This window comes from Etheostoma spectabile, chromosome 13, assembly GCF_008692095.1.
Source record: "Etheostoma spectabile isolate EspeVRDwgs_2016 chromosome 13, UIUC_Espe_1.0, whole genome shotgun sequence".
Classification (NCBI taxonomy): Eukaryota; Metazoa; Chordata; class Actinopteri; order Perciformes; family Percidae; genus Etheostoma; species Etheostoma spectabile.
Window position 1 is genome coordinate 579452 of NC_045745.1, and position 16333 is coordinate 595784.

General features: G+C 38.8%; 1 protein-coding gene and 1 long non-coding RNA gene across 31 annotated transcripts in view; one reads left to right on the plus strand and one right to left on the minus strand.

The window, feature by feature from the left end:
- The window catches only part of LOC116700435 (uncharacterized), a 19217-nt gene extending 3713 nt beyond the window's left edge, over nt 1-15504 (minus strand). Inside the window, exons 1-2 of one of the 2 annotated variants that reach the window (XR_004334655.1) lie at nt 15490-15504; nt 6975-6984 (exon numbers count right to left, since the gene is read on the minus strand). This is a non-coding gene — a long non-coding RNA (uncharacterized LOC116700435). Of the gene's footprint in view, nt 1-6974; nt 6985-7627; nt 7639-15489 lie in introns of those variants that run through there. The other variant, XR_004334656.1, reaches the window with a different exon arrangement.
- dlg2 (discs, large homolog 2 (Drosophila)) overlaps nt 1-16333 on the plus strand; it is a 276897-nt gene that overhangs the window by 69445 nt on the left and 191119 nt on the right. For 26 of the 29 annotated variants that reach the window (XM_032533606.1, XM_032533611.1, XM_032533613.1 and 23 more), the window contains exon 3: nt 5173-5324. In XM_032533606.1, coding sequence (XP_032389497.1) covers nt 5173-5324 — 152 coding nt within the window. Of the gene's footprint in view, nt 1-1217; nt 1315-5172; nt 5325-16333 lie in introns of those variants that run through there. The other 3 variants (XM_032533623.1, XM_032533624.1, XM_032533629.1) reach the window with 1 other exon arrangement.

Sequence of the window (16333 nt, forward strand, 5' to 3'; positions counted from 1 at the left end):
CATCTTCAGTAGACTTGACTACTGTAACGTGTGGTCTTGTCTTTACAGGTCTCCCTAAAAAATCAATCAGACAGCTGCAGCTGATTCAGCAACGTGCTTGCTCGCAGTCCCTCACTAGACAAGGAATGGATCACATCACTCCAGTTCTGAAGTCTTTACACTGGCTTCCTGTGTCTCAAAGAATAGGTTTCAAAGTACTCTTGCTAGTTTATAAATCACTTAACGGTTTAGGTCCAAAATACATTTATGATCTGCTACTACACTATGAACCACCCAGACCTCTCAGGTCATCTGGGAAAGGTCTACTTTCTGTCCCCAGAGTCAGAACTAAACAGGGTGAAGCAGCTTTCAGTTTCTATGCTCCTCATATCTGGAATAAACTCCCAGAAACCTGTAGATCTGCTGCTACTCTCAGTTCTTTTAAATCAAGGCTGAAAACCTTTCTTTTTGATGCTGCCTTTCTTTAAATGACTGCTCATTTCTTTAAATTTCTTATGCTGCACTGTAACTTTTATTCTTGTGTTTTATGTGTCCTAATGTTCTAGTTTGTTTTTAACTGTCTATTCATGTGTTTTATCGGTTTTTAATGCTTATGATTTTTAACTGTTTGTACTTGTGTTTTATCTGTTTAACTGATTTTAAGTAAAGCACTTTGAATTGCCCTGTTGCTGAATTGTGCTATACAAATAAAGCTGCCTTGCCTTGCCTTGCCTTCACAATAGAAGTCCCCCGTTATTTCGTTATTTAAAAGCTTTTATTATAAAGCAGCAAAATCAGTAAACGTTAGGTCTTCATCAGCAGTAACTTAACGCAGCAGAGAAAAGTTTTGTCCTTCAGCATGCAAACAAAAACTTTAAGCAGTGCTTTTTATTAGTCATTGCACGTTTCTGAAATAATTTATGCTTTATGTGAGAGTAACAGTAACAAAAACAATCTTTCATTGAAATATTATTATTAATATTATTCTGTATTCACACAAAATGTGCCTCTGGACCCCTTTAGCTGGCCACCTTTTCCCACTGGTTGGCTACTCCCTGTCCTTGTCGAAAGCCCTGGAGAAGTGGAGTTTTTGTTCATTAACGGAGAGTTGTAAGGACTGCTGGCTGTGTTAAGCACATTACCCAAAGGAAAGCTGAATTAGAAATCACCAATGCAGGGTCATTGTCTGCCTTGAAGGGAACAGGCGTTCTCTATGTCTGAGGATTAGTTTTGCTGTCTGCTTGCCACCAGACATCTGGTCCTCTCATAGCTCACTGTTTCTCAGGATAGCACACTGCAACATGACTGGAGAGAGCAGGGAGATTTTACTGCACTGTGAGTTACTCTTGACATCTTTCTGCCTCTGTATTTCTGAAACTGAAACTACAGTCACTCATTTCCCCCCTCCCTTTATTTGATTACAGTTGGTGGTTTTGATGATTCTGGAGTGTAATGCAGTGTAGAGTGGGTAGTATTTGAGGCCAGCTGTTATGGCTTGTCAAATTGACTGGATTGGTTTGATCTTTTTCTGTAATAATTATCCAAGTATTTTTGATTTTTATTCCTGATAATGAAACAGAAGTTATAACCTACTTATTTGTTTAAATAGGCTACATTTGATGCCATGTGCTGTTTTGCATTGCAAATTGTATTGTTCTTCTGCACAGCTTTATTCTGTCATAATAGTCAAATGGGTGACAACTAACAACTGGTTTTGCACCACGTAGAGTCTTACTCACATACTCAGGGGATTTACATACATTTGCTGTATTCATTTGCATCCATAATAGCCTGTTTTCATTTGAATTACAAAAAGATGGAACTGTGACTGTTTTTGTTTGTTTTATGAAAACTACATCAATATTTTTTGTTGATGTAGTTTAATTCATTTCCCGTTTCTTAAAACAGAATGCATGATATAATTTGTGAATGATTGGGACAGAGACATGACGCTGTATCTGTTGTGAATGCTAATGGTTTGTTTTTATTAAGATCTATTTAAATGTAAATGTGGCATGCCAAATCACTTGTTTGGGTCTGTTCTTTTGGTAAAACATGGCTAGCCATTCAAAACATTTAATGAAGTGAATGCCAAACAAATAGCTCCCTTGTGTCCAACAGATGCTTTGTGGTAGATGTTATAATGATGCAACAACAGATGTTGAGTACATCGCTCCAGAAGATTCTAATGCATTGAGCTGATATAGCAGTGGTTAGTCAAAGCAGACCATGCAAAAAATGTAACTCTATCCATAAATTTGAAACCGTTGCATGTAGTTTGATACATTTGTTACACATGCTTTTTGCTTGTTGTTGATTTTTCTGATCTGCTGTGAAGCTTCAGGGAGGGACGTTTTGTTGTCACAGTAGTTTCAGTAGTGTGTGTGTGTGTGTGTGTGTGTGTGTGTGTGTGTGTGTGTGTGTGTGTGTGTGTGTGTGTGTGTGTGTGTGTGTGTGTGTGTGTGTGTGTGTGGGTACATAAATGTTAACACAGTTCACAAAGAACAAATTATGATACAATAGGAATGCCACTCTGAAGCTCTGTATAGACTGTATGTATAGAGTACATGAAAGAATTTTAGGGCATTTTGCTACAGACATTTACAGACTTTGAATTGTTTTATTAACATTGGTGTTGTCAATTTGTTCTGTGAAAACATACTGTTAATGCAATAATGTCTGCCTCACCATCTGAAATAAACTCATAATTATATATTGCCAACAAAGGTCCCTTTAAACAATCTGTAAAACTGCAATTCTACAGTAACTCAACTCCCTCTCAAAGACAGGACAATACATTGGCTGCAATTACAGGTGCACTTAATAACTGTTAGTCATATTTGTTTTTTTTGGTATGACTGCTCAAATAATGAGTGGAGAGTTTTTAATTTAATGCAGCAAAAGAACTTGCATTTATGTAGGGCTGGCAGTGTTTCCTTTATTCCTGTTTATGCACCATAGATCAGGACCTTGAAAAAATGTAGTGTAATGGCTATAGCAAATGTGAGACTTAGTTTAAATGGGATTTAGTAAAAAGAACACAAAACCTTTGCTGTAGTGGAAACACTCACAGAAGATCCCATTGTATATATGTTGGCTACTTTTGGCTACTTTTGAAATTTGATGGATGAGGCAAGCTGGAAAGTGATAGAAAACATATTTTAAGTATATTTCAATGAAACCATGATTACAGCTAGACTACGACGCCGTATTACGGCCAATGTTGTGCAGTGGTAAATGTAGAAGAAAAAATTGGATATTTGACATTGACATTGCCGTGAATTATGCTCCAACGGAGTTTGGGCTGTTTTGGTACTTATTGCTACAAAGCTTGCAGGTGCCAGTGAAGGGTTCTTTTCAACATGTAAATACTGTATCAACACTTGTGTTGTCTGGTGCCAATATTACTGTAAGGCCTTACCTTTGCAATGGTGACTGTCTTTACAGCCACCTGAAGGCAGCAGGTATCAGTTCCCCTCTGCATCTCTAACTGATTTACACATGGCAGATGCCTTGGTGACATTTTGCGCACCCAGCATCAGACTGTTGTAATATAACCACAGAGCCCCCCTGCTTATGTGCACATAAGACATGTGTTAAATTAATTGTTTTACGTGCGCTGTGTTGGAGACTGAACACATTGAAAACAGTTCACCAATCTCCAAGAAATATTGCAAATCGATTTAAACTTCTTGTGCCCAGATAAGGAGATTGCTGTTTACATCTATGGGCAATTCAGAAGGGATTTGTGGTACAACAGGGCACATTACAACAGATCATTGCTGCAGGCATAATAATAATAATAATTATTATTATAATTGTAAAGTAGTAAAGCTCATTTGGAGAACAGCCAATTCAAAGCAAGTGTGTGTGTGTGTGTGTGTGTGTGTGTGAGATGGGGGTTAGTCCGATATCGATTCCAGTCCTGGAGACAAAAACTGTCTACCCTGTGCTTTAGACCCCGGTTGATTCTGATCCCCCAGGGGCCTGACTGAGTGGGACTGAGAGATGCTTTGATGCTTTGAAATGTTACAGATATTTTTTATGTTATTATGAGAAGTGTAAAAATAACAGTTAATTAGTAAACTGCAGGGGGGGCAAATTAGACTGTGACTCCCCTTCAACCCAGTCAACCCAGTCTTGGCTGGAGCTCCCTGACTGGTCCTCATATTTAGCTTGCTGGAGGCTTGGGCTATCTCTAATATTTTCAAATCATCCAATTGTGGTTACTCGAGATTGCCAATAGGCAATTTGATCACCACCCTGACATGTTATATTAAACATCTAATTGGACATAACATATTATTGATATGCGGAGCAACTTTTGCTTTTATCAACGAAACTGGTTTGGCTGTCTGCCAGCTGCTTGTATGACATGCTGTCATGCTGCTGTTGATAGCGTCTTGCTTCGGGTAGCTCAATGCAGTTATTTTTGTCATATTCTTCATTACAGTGGCTAATTATCCACTTTACATATAAACGTTACACTAGTTCAATTAAGCACTTCTAGCAATCTCCTTTTCCTCCTACTTTAGTTTAGCAGTTAGCCGTGGCTTCTCTCACTCACCAGCTCTCTGTTGTCAAATGAAAGACCAGCTATTACACTACTTTTCTGGTCTTAGTTTTTGATTCAGGACCCTATAGAACAGCCTGACATGATTCATCTCACAATGAACTCAGATTCTAGATATAGTTCTGATAGGAAGTTAGTTAAAACCGCTTTAATATATGCGTAGGAAACACCAATCACCAATCATTCCTTAAAGCGTTGTACGATCTCATTGCTAATCGGCACAAGCCTAATCTTCTTTTTTAACCATTTGAACAGCAGTTTATCTGTAATTGTTTTTACATGTGTGTATATATATATATATATATATATATAGCTAACATTTGCACAAGAACATTGGCTGATTTCACAAACATTGTTCTTACGAGCAAACTTGAATATGCTCATTGTTATGTTATGTGAATTCAATAACATTGTCTAACCTTATTGGTAGATTCATCCATCCATCTCAGATCCATCATTTATACAAGGTATGTATTGTATGTCATTGTAGCACTGATTGAGCTTAAACTGGCATCCGCATCAAATGACTTTTCTTATTGTCTTATTGATAAGACAGCGTTAACTGTGTTGTCTGTGGAGAAAGTAACCTGCACCTGAGTCATGTAATATTTTTTCCACAGATATCCAGGAGTTCTATGAAGTGACGCTGCTAAACACACAGAAGAGCTGTGAGCAAAAGCTGGAGGAGGTCAACCACATGGCTGACAAGTGGGAGAAGAGTGTTTCTATACAAAACTCTGAGCCTGCACACTCTGTCTGTCCAGTGGAGGAGGTGAGTCTCTGACAGTGTATCAGCCCAGTAAAACCTTAGACAAACCCAGACTGAAGAGTACTCTGAATTAGGGCTGCCGCTATCGATTCTTTTAGTAATTGAGTATTCTACCTATTATTCCATCGATTAATTGAGTAATTGGATGAGAAATAGTCAGTAAGAAAATAACTAGTAAACAGCAATAGTAAATATATTTATTGTTGCTGTTTACTAAAAAAAGGAAACCTGTCTTTTCTATATATACAAAAGACAGGTTTCCTTTAGAAAAAGCAACACTTTATATAGCCAAATTCCAAGACCCTTAAAAAATCTTTTCACCCCCTTCCCTTTCTTGCCTTTGGCTCTTTGCACTAAATATGCAAAAGAGTTGTTCACTAAGCCGAGGGTAAATGTGACGGTTCAAAGCTTACAGGAGGCCCATTCAACTACACTGTTCAGGGGGACACATTTTCAGAAGCCTAATACTGAGTGAGCAGAAAGAATAAAGAATGCAGCCAGCGCCGCCTTGTTCCGGTGACGTCAATCATGTCATGCTGGGGCGAGGGGCTGGTTTGGTCTCCAGCAGCAGCTAAGTTTCCAAAGATTATTAGCAAACTAACAAACAGTTAGACTACAAACCGACAGCTTTCGTTTTACATTGTTTGTAAAACATCACTATTTACAGAGTGGCATGCTGTAGTTGTGTAAAACTGGATGGATGAGAGCAGCAGATGGTGTTACCTTGTGTTGTGATATATTGTTGTGAGTATACTGGATGTTTTCTACTGAGATGATGTAGCAGCTTGTTTGCAACTTAAAATAATCGCAAACTTTCTTTTTCTCCCGTCTCTTCTCTTAGACCCCTCACTATTTTTGTTGTCTTCCTTCATTTGTAATCTGCACCGTTAGTCTTGTGTCCAAAGAAGTGTCAGCCTGTTGTGAGCTAGTAATAATCCTCTGTGCAGAAACACAGTGAGCCGTAGACTGTAATTTGTAATCAAATTATTCGAGTTATTTGAGGAATCGTTTCAGCCATACAGGTTCTCTGCTAAAGCCATTCAAGTGTAAAAGTAAAGCAGGTGGAGAAGCATCAGCAGTAACAGCAGCAAATCACGAATCAGCAAGCCTTGCTAAATATTAGGTCCTAAGCCTTTAAATAAAGTCACTGTAGGGAGATGTGCTGTTTGTGATGAGCCGTCAGCTGACAAAAAAAATTACGCAGACACAGAGTCAGAAGTAGCTTTTTCTGAAGCACAGTCATGAAGATATAGTACGTACAGGAAGAATCCATTTGTATATTAATCAGTCATCATTAACAGTAAAAACGTTTTATGAAACTGCTGTTTTTAAGGGGCCGTCCCCATGATTTTACACATGAAGTTCAGATTACTTGTATAATGTCTTTTGGTACTCTGGAGAAAGCTTTACAAAGTTTAATAAAAATGACAGGAAAAAAACACGGCAGAGATGAAAAGAGTACTAGAATATTGTACTCAAATAAAAGTACTGTTACTTAAAAGAAATGTTCCTCAAGTAAAAGTGTGTGAACCATCTCAAATAGGTCAGTAGTATGTGTAGTATCCCCTGTTTTTGCAGGTTCACCCACACTAGCGACTAAAAGTCAGGATATCTTGGCATCTCCTGTTTTGATTTTGACCATACCTATTGTACCTAACTAACACTCATTTGAAATGGTCTTAAATTGCGGCCTTGATGTTGTTATTCATAGTACATTATTGATATATTTTTGCATCAGACATTACCATATTGGTTTTATCATTTCCTATGAAATCTCAATCAACTCAGCCACATGTAACACTAGCACAGCCAGACATTTTAGTGGTACTATAACCACCAAGAGCGTCTGGATCCTTTAGTTTGGCTGATGGGCCATCCCTCTTCATCTCAGTAGCACTGCATTAATCTCTATAGCAGCAATAACACACACAGCTCCCACACACTATAAGCAGCCAGAGAGCCAAACAGCTTGAACCCACACAAAACTGATAGTCTTAGCAGTGTAAAATGTGCTATTTTAGAAAAATATTTTCATGCTGCCATCCAATGCAGTAATAGTCCTGCCAGTTGCACTGTGTCGTTCAGTTCAGTACACACAATATCTCAGAGGTTACTGTTAGCAACACCCGCAAAATACTAAATTAATGTGTTTTTCAAGTGTTTTTAGGCATGGTAGCAGCTCTAATCTACTACACACAAAAAAAACGCATATCACATGACCAGTAAATAGTCACATGATTTGAGTGTGATCAATTAAAGTTAGTACTTGTCATGGCTTTTACCGCCCAATCCGAAAGTTTCCAAACAACTCCGTCGACAGTAACGTGCAGCAAAAAATAAAATGGGGACACCAGCATCTTTTATACTACTCCAATGGATGTGAAGTGAGTTTGCCAGGATAAAACTTAGTAATAACAATACGTTTTCAATTCAAAATAGTGCAATGTGGGCGTAGCCTCTGTAACTATGATTAAAAGTTCCTTGTACAGTAGCTATGCATTTCAGTCTATTCAAAACATACAGTTGCTTCTCACACACATATGTTGTTTTCTGTGAGTTAAACTACTACTACCTAATGACAAATAGTGCAACATTACATTAGACTGATAAGCTAGAGATGAAGCCATCTTAAATTTTTCACTCCCAGCCAGAATTCATCTGGCTGCCAGCCGGTTGCCTTCCAATCTCTAGCCTACTCCTAGTCACCCCCCTCCTCCTGCACCCTGACGGGGTGTGTCTAAATTCCATTGTAACTGCACCCATTCATTCACTTACAGAGTTCCACCATGAGATGACGCTTCCTTCACAAGGAGTAGTGAGTGAAGCTATCCCCCAGAGACATGTAACAAATCAAGTTCATTCCAAGTCAATGATGTCTATAACACAGTAGTTATAGCCTACTGTAGTAATTGTTCTTTAGTCTTGCAATTTTTTACTTAGAGTCTATTTAGTTATTGACGTTTAGCCTTACATAAGGCCTTCATTTGTTCATTTTACCCCTCCATGGTTAACATGTCTCTCATTTCAAAGGTTGAGATATACATTCACCTAGAAGATTATCAGGAACAACTTACTAATACTGTGTTTGACCCCCTTTTGCCTTCAGACATGCCTTAATTCTACGTGGCATTGATTCAATAAGGTGCTGAAAGGATTCTTTAGAAATGTTGGCCCATATTGATAGGATAGCATCTTGCAGTTGATGGAGATTTGTGGGATGCACATCCAGGGCACAAAGCTCCCGTTCCACCACATCCCAAAGATGCTCTATTGGGTTGAGATCTGCCATTTTAGTACAGTGAACTCATTGTCATGTTCAAGAAACCAATTTGAAATGATTCAAGCTTTGTGACATGGTGCATTATCCTGCTGGAAGTAACCATCAGAGGATGGGTACATGGTGGCCATAAAGGGATGGACATGGTCAGAAACAATGCTCAGGTAGGCCGTGGCATTTAAACGATGCCCAATTGGCACTAAGAGGTCTAAAGTGTGCCAAGAAAACATCCCCCACACCATTACACCACCACCACCACCACCAGCCTGCACAGTGGTAACAAGGCATGATGGATCCATGTTCTCATTCTGTTTACGCCAAATTCTGACTCTACCATCTGAATGACTCAACAGAAATTGAGACTCATCAGACCAGGCAACATTTTTCCAGTCTTCAACTGTCCAATTTTGGTGAGCTCTTGCAAATTGTAACCTCTTTTTCCTATTTGTAGTGGAGATGAGTGGTACCCGGTGGGGTCTTCTGCTGTTGTAGCCCATCAGCCTCAAGGTTGTGCGTGTTGTGGCATTACAAATGCTTTGCTGCATACCTTGGGGGTAACAAGTGGTTATTTCAGTCAAAGATGCTCTTCTATCAGCTTGAATCAGTCGGCCCATTCTCCTCTGACCTCTAGCATCATCAAGGCATTTTCGCCCACAAGACTGCCGCATACTGGATGTTTTTCCCTTTTCACACCATTCTTTGTAAACCCTAGAAATGGTTGTGCGTGAAAATCCCAGTAACTGAGCAGATTGTGAAATACTCAGACCGGCCCGTCTGTCACCAACAACCATGCCACGCTCAAAATTCCTTAAATCACCTTTTTCCCATTCTGACATTCAGTTTGGAGTTCAAGAGATTATCTTGACCAGGACCACACCCCTAAATGCATTAAGGCAACTGCCATGTGATTGGTTGATTAGATAGTTGCATTAATGTGAAATTTAAAAGGTGTTCCTAATAATCCTATAGGTGAGTGTATAACCATGTTCCTCAATTTTACTTACATTATAGCCAAATTAATATGAAAGGATGTTTTGCAGCCTTGTTATCTTTACTAGTTAATATCAACTGAGAAAAATATGAATTTGCTGTGCTGCTCATAGGCTACCACTGTCAGCTAACGCAACATTTAGGGTGAAATGCTTCTCGCAAGTTACTCAAGAGTGTCTCTAGCCATTTTTTTTGTTGATGGGCCATTAACACTTCTCCCTCAGTGCTAGCAGTAGAGATAAGGCTCAAATAAATCAAGCCCGACCCTACCCGATCCCGTGCATGTTGTGTCCGATCCCGGCCCGTCCTGACACATTAACTCTAATTATGAGCCCAAGCTTGATTTAAACCTGACAACTTTTTAATACGTGGACTGGTATAATTGACGTTTTCAACTACAATTCTGAGTGAACTCCAGAAATCTGTTTAGAATTATCTTAATGAATGATGCAACAAGGACGAAATACGTAAACTGCATTGTTTGTTTATTCAGACAGGAATGGATTGCAAATGGATCCAAATGTACAAATGTAAAATATATAAAATATAAAAAATATATTTTTATGCTGCCACCCTATGCAGTAACTGCTCTGATAATTTACACATAGGACGAATACTGTGGGCATATATACCTTAGAGTGATTATGAATGACTGTAAATACAAGTGAATGAATATTCTTAAAAGATATGCCAACTGATAATATTCCATTCTCAATATACAACAAATATCACGGCCACTCAGGTTCAACTCTGACCTGTGAAAAAGTTACAAAATATATAAATCATCAGTTTCCTTCTTTTTTCTCCAGACATTCTATATTATTCATTAATTATTTCTTTTTCAACCAATACTCGTGTGTATTTCTGTTTTTATAATTATTATTTCTTTATATTGTTTTATTAAAGTACAAATATACCTTGTACTTTAACTTATTCTTAATGCAGGACTTCTTGTTCTGCATTTCACTGAATACAGGTCTTCCAAATTCCATGACTTAGAAGTTTAACAAAAACAAAATCTTTGGCTGGCAGTCTCAAAGTGTTACAGTCAGCCTACACTGTTTAAAATGGCCCTTTTTGTGATCTTATTTTGTGTGCAAGACTTTAAAACGGGAATAGGATAGTCCATTTTCCCCTTTCTCGTTTACATATCCCTGCCTCTGCTGAATTATTTTATCCCCATTTTTATCAATGCTTCTTCACCAATAGACCATATATTATAAACGTAAAACAGAAGTATTTTAAACGCTTTAATGTGAATATAGAATGATAAAATCTGAGTGGCAGTTGCTGGTTGTATTGCTACAGAGCTCCAGGACAGCTACCAGCGGCAGTTGTTCAGCCGCCACTAGGTGACTGTGAGTTGGGTACACACACCGCCAGATGACGGCCATGGAAGTTGCGTTAAGCCACAAAACGCAACCTGCAAACAACTATACCTAAACTCCTCATTTTGGTGCCAACTGCTGCATGATGCTTAGTTTTTCTGGCTTAACTCAAATGCATCTGGTGGTGCCTATACTGGCTCGCAGTCACCTATTGATGGCTTAACAACTGCCGCTGAGCCGGCTTCCTGGAGGTCTGTAGCAGCTAAATACAACCAGCAACTGCCACTCTGATTTAATATTTCTATGGTACTATAGTGTGTTTACAATTATTATTATACATATGTATCTCTTTGTGTAAAGAACATTTTGTCAGTTTGTCCAAGTCTGTATTGCTGCTGCACTGCAGATAAAATCAGCTGCTCAGATGCCCACGGACAACAACTTTATTCCTTATCATTCACTTTCCTCCATATTGCTTTATTTTTGTGCAGTTTTGTTTAGCTTCCATGGCCATAATTAAATGATCAGCTGTTTTCAACCGCTTAAGCGTGCTTCTGTAGTTAAAGTCAACTGATGAGCTGATGAGTGCCCCCCACAGTTCTGCTTTTTCCTACTCCTTTCCTTTCCCTTAGTATTGCTTTTATTTTCATGCAGTTCTTTTAAGTAACAGCTTTCATGGAGAGAACAGTTCGCTAGTACAGATGCCGAGGCCCCAAGACGCAGGGAGCGTATATTTTAGATGGGTTCATATGTAAGTAAGCAACTTAACCTTTGACAAAGCATTTGGTAGTGTGGTTTTTGAAACATGATGCGCTATCCGTCTTACGATGACCTGACTTACCTCAGAGTTCATTATACTTAACAGCAAGGCACCAGAGTAGTATTATATGTCATGTAAGCGAGATGCTGCTTGCTTTTTATTTTGCTGTATTTTAGCCAATGGGACATGGCCAAACTTAAAAATCATTAAAATACAAGTCAAATAATTTTTTTCTAAAGATGGGTTCTGTCATGCTGTTGTTTTTTCAAGTGTTCATTTTTCTGATAAGGGATCGTTTGATATTTATAGAATGGACCACCGGACAAAATAGGGGAGGGTCATGTCTTTTTATTATTTGTTGGTTACCCAACGTTTGTATTCATGAAAATAGCAAAATTACAAAGTGGCACGATTCGATAGAAACCTTGATTCTTTTGGGGGGGTGCGGGAGAGTTATACTTAGTAAACGTAACAAACTTGTCTTTGCAACATGGCATCGTTTTGTCATTGATTATATCCAACTTTGCAACACAATAAAACAACAGAGACCTTATTTAAATTACAATATGCTGAAAGATTTTATTGGATTTTTTTTTACTACTATGGGCTAACAGTTAACACAAAAACATACTTATCAGACATACATTTAAATGCCCTCTGTAAATAAACAGTATTACATGCTGCCGCTGGTAGGGGCTGCAAATTACGTATATTCATAAATCCTACATAACATTGTCATCAGACTTACTTACTGATGCAAGCACACGGTAGTATCCACAAAGTCCAATGAGGGGATAAAGGAAATTGTGATAGCGTTCCACGTTTTTTTTGCCTTTTCTCTCTCGCCCGAGACTGCTGTGAACCATCTTAATCAATGGCACAAACATGCGTGCATACTAGGCCTTCAACAGGGTCAAGCAAAGACTTTTTTTTGTATTATTATTCTTGCAAACTTTCCTTGTATACTAATCTTTGAGCCATGTCTGCAAAGCTGAAAACATTACACTGAATGGATGTATCTGTAATTTAGGAAACTATTTTAAGGATGGACAAAGTATTTCCAATGTGGCCAAAATGCCAAACAGTCAGCGGTAGTGTCTAATGTGGAAATCCCTGGATTGATTAAATACAAATTCAATTATTATTACCACAGAGAATTTGCAATGCACAAGTCATGAACACGAAGAAGTCTTTATGAATGTCATTAACTGTTATTTGGTAAATTATGACACATTTACTGCAAAGTTGGCATTGTTTGAGATGTTGTTTAACTTGGCATTAACCAATACAACAATGTCTTTGCTATCACAAATTGAGATTAACCTAGATAACATAACTTGTCATGAATATGTCATAGCAGTCCTAATTATCAAACTTACATTCCGTCATATTTGGTTTCTTCTAACATCATGTCATGAGACTATTATAATTGTGTCATGAATATTTTCATATCCCTCAAGTAAAGGAAAACAATTTGGACTGCTGATTTACTGAGTTTTTAGTCCTTTATATTGACAATGTTTAATTCCCGGGATTGTTCAGGTGCTGCTGGAAATTTTGCCGGATGTCCCTCTTTCTGATTTCTTGTGTTGTCTTTCTGCTTTTTGTGTTGGCATTTTAAACTTGTGGATTTATGAGGATTTATTAGTACAAGAACTGCTCCTCAGATTTCTGCAGGGTAAGTCCAGACAGCTAGCTAGACTATCTGTCAGAGTTTTGTGTTGCACTAAAACAACCTGTGAACATACACATGTTCTTCCACAACGAGTTCCTTCCTGAAGCTATTTTGCAGAGACATCATTGCTCTGTCTGACACTTAGCTCCGCCCAATTGTGATTGGTTTAATGAAATGCCAATAAACCAGAGCACATTTTTCTCCCATCCCGGAATGCTGTGTGGATTTGCCAGACTTTCCTCTTAGGAGCTGTGGAGGTAGGTCTGGCAATGAAAAACTACTGAGTTTTGGACAGATAGCAAAGGCTACTTGTTGCTTAAGTAGCTGCTAACTATAGTTAGTTGTTGTTAGCTAGCTGTGGCTCCGGTGGTAAAGTGGTTGTACCAATCAGAAGGTCACGGCTCTGCAGTTGAAGTGTCCTTGCGCAAGACTCTGAACTCCAAATTACTCCCTATGCTGCACCGTTGGTGTGTGAATGTATATGAATGTTTATCGATGGCCAGGTGGCACCTTGTATGGCAGACTCGGCAACCAGTGTATGAATGTGTGTGCATATTTTTGTATTTCCAGTTAAAACAGGAAGCTAGGGAGGGACTTGTTCCGTGGCAGATATAGTCGTTTACAATAGACAATAGCGCTGAATTTGCATTAGATTCACCCACAGTTTAGCTGACTCTGCTGGGACTGAGAGCTCCCAGTGAACACGGAGGGAGCCGCCGAAACGGGAACCAATATAGGTTATGAGACTGGCAGAGGTGACCAGTTTTACAACAGGGAATGCAGTATCGAGATGTTTTTTCGTGTTTGGTTCCTTGCACCCCAGGGCTGAGTCAGTTAATAAGACAGCTGTAACGCTAACCAAGCAAACTTTGGCCGCTAACTACAGTGAGCAGCAGTTAGCAGTTACTTTAGCAACAAGTAGCCTTGTCATGTCAGTCTTATGCACATCCCTTCAAATAAAATGTTTCCACAGACAGAGATCCCTTGTTTTACAGTTAGATATACATTTTACGTGTGATTGCTGGAGTGTAATGTCATATTTATTATCTCCAGAATATTTCCAAAACGATAAATCCACAAGTGAACCACTGTTTAGTCATCTATTGCATGAAAACCAAGGTGAAACCACTAGCCTGCAGCCTTATTGCCTGATGACTCCTTGACTGACAGCTGTGTCGACCAATCACATTTTATTGTTATATTAGGAGAGCGCTTGCTCAGCCATTAGGTATCCCAAGCGGGCGGGCCTTTTATTTACTGTGTATGTGTATTACATGCTCCTAGCAGGCAGACAGAGAGGCCAGGACCACTGGAGGTTGAAATTAGTGTGATTGGGCCTACTGATGTCTAATAGCAGACATAAAATTAATTGGAGATAACATAACTAACTGTTTAGATATGGACGTTTCTGGGAAACAATCTAAATTGATTTATATTTGTGTTACTTACAGCAGGGCTCTAGAGTGCGACCTAGGTCCAGCGGTGCACCTAATTATAGTAATTATGACAATCGTAATAGTAATAGCCAGACAAGGCCTGCTTTTTTTCAAAGATTTTCTTTTTAAGACATGAGAGCATGTCATTCCCCCAATGACATGGAGGAAAGGGCTGCAGGTTGGAGTTGAACCCGGCCGGCTGCATCAAGAACTAAACCTCTAAATATCTACCAAGTGGGCTATCCGGACTCCCTCTCTCTCTTTTAATAAGTCTGTTATTATTGTTGAAAACAGGTGAAGGTGAAATAATTTTTTTATATATATCTTAGGCTATTTATTTCAGATAAATTTTCATTTACATGTGTTGTAGCTGTATATTTTCAATCTGGGAAGGAATCCCTGTCTCTGCATTTTATTTTAATCACAGTCTGTTTTTACAAAAGAGCTTGTGAAAAGGGGCTTTGACTTAAAATTGAACATTTAGCCCACTTTGTAAAAAATGTAGAGATATATATATTGTGTATTTGCCATTCAGCCCAAAACTACAGAGATATTATTATTAGTCCTGGAATAGGTCAAGATCTGATAAGAATCAATCTGTGTGTGTGGGGGGGCACAGCACAGTGGAACAACTGTAGAAAGAGAAAAATAAAAAAAAATAAAAATATGTCAGTTGGTACACTTTGATTGTGTCCTGTAAACTTAAAATGAGACATAATAATTCCTGTTATGATGTAGATTTAGTTTTTGCTTGTTGGTTGAAGGAGACACACTTGGCCAGTGTGAGTTTGGACCTGTGGTCTGTGCACAGCAGGCGTGTTACTCATAGCATGTTTGACTTGGATTGAGACCAACCAGTTTGGTAATCCACTAGTAATCCTATTTCAATCAGGAAAGACTTTGTTCCAGATATGCAAAGGTTTATCGAACATATGCATAATGAAATGTACAGAGTCTTTGGAGATTAGACTCCATCTTTCTAAAATTAATTTTTTAAACGGGTAGAGAAACAGGACATATCCCCCTCGATGGAGTCTAAACACTAGTGGTGGCGGTGAAGGAGCCTGAAGATTAGACCGAAGGAGTTGATGGAGCGGTCTGCCGCAGGAGGACCCAGGGAGCCGCAGGTGACGATGATTGGACGTGTAAGGGGAGGAGGAGGGTTGCACACTTTGCCTGAAATGACATCAGACAGTAGCAGGGAGAGAAAACAGATTTAAAGCAAGGATGTAATGCTGTGATTGGCTCGTGAATGTCATGACTGATTCTGATTTGATTTCACTGAAAAGTGAACGCCTCTAAACAGCTAATTTGTTTCAGGAAAAGAGAGCAGTGATTGAAGTTATTTGAAGTCTTCCTGAAAGAACATACGCTCCAGTAGTCTACACAGTCAAACCTTGTGCGTCATACGGACTACCTTTAATAAAACATGAGGGACATTAATATACATTTTCAAACAGATCATGTAGTCTTCATAGCTTTCCATATAGCCCATCTGTAACAGCAGGGGCTGCTGAACCACTTTGCTGAGTACATCCAAAAGTAC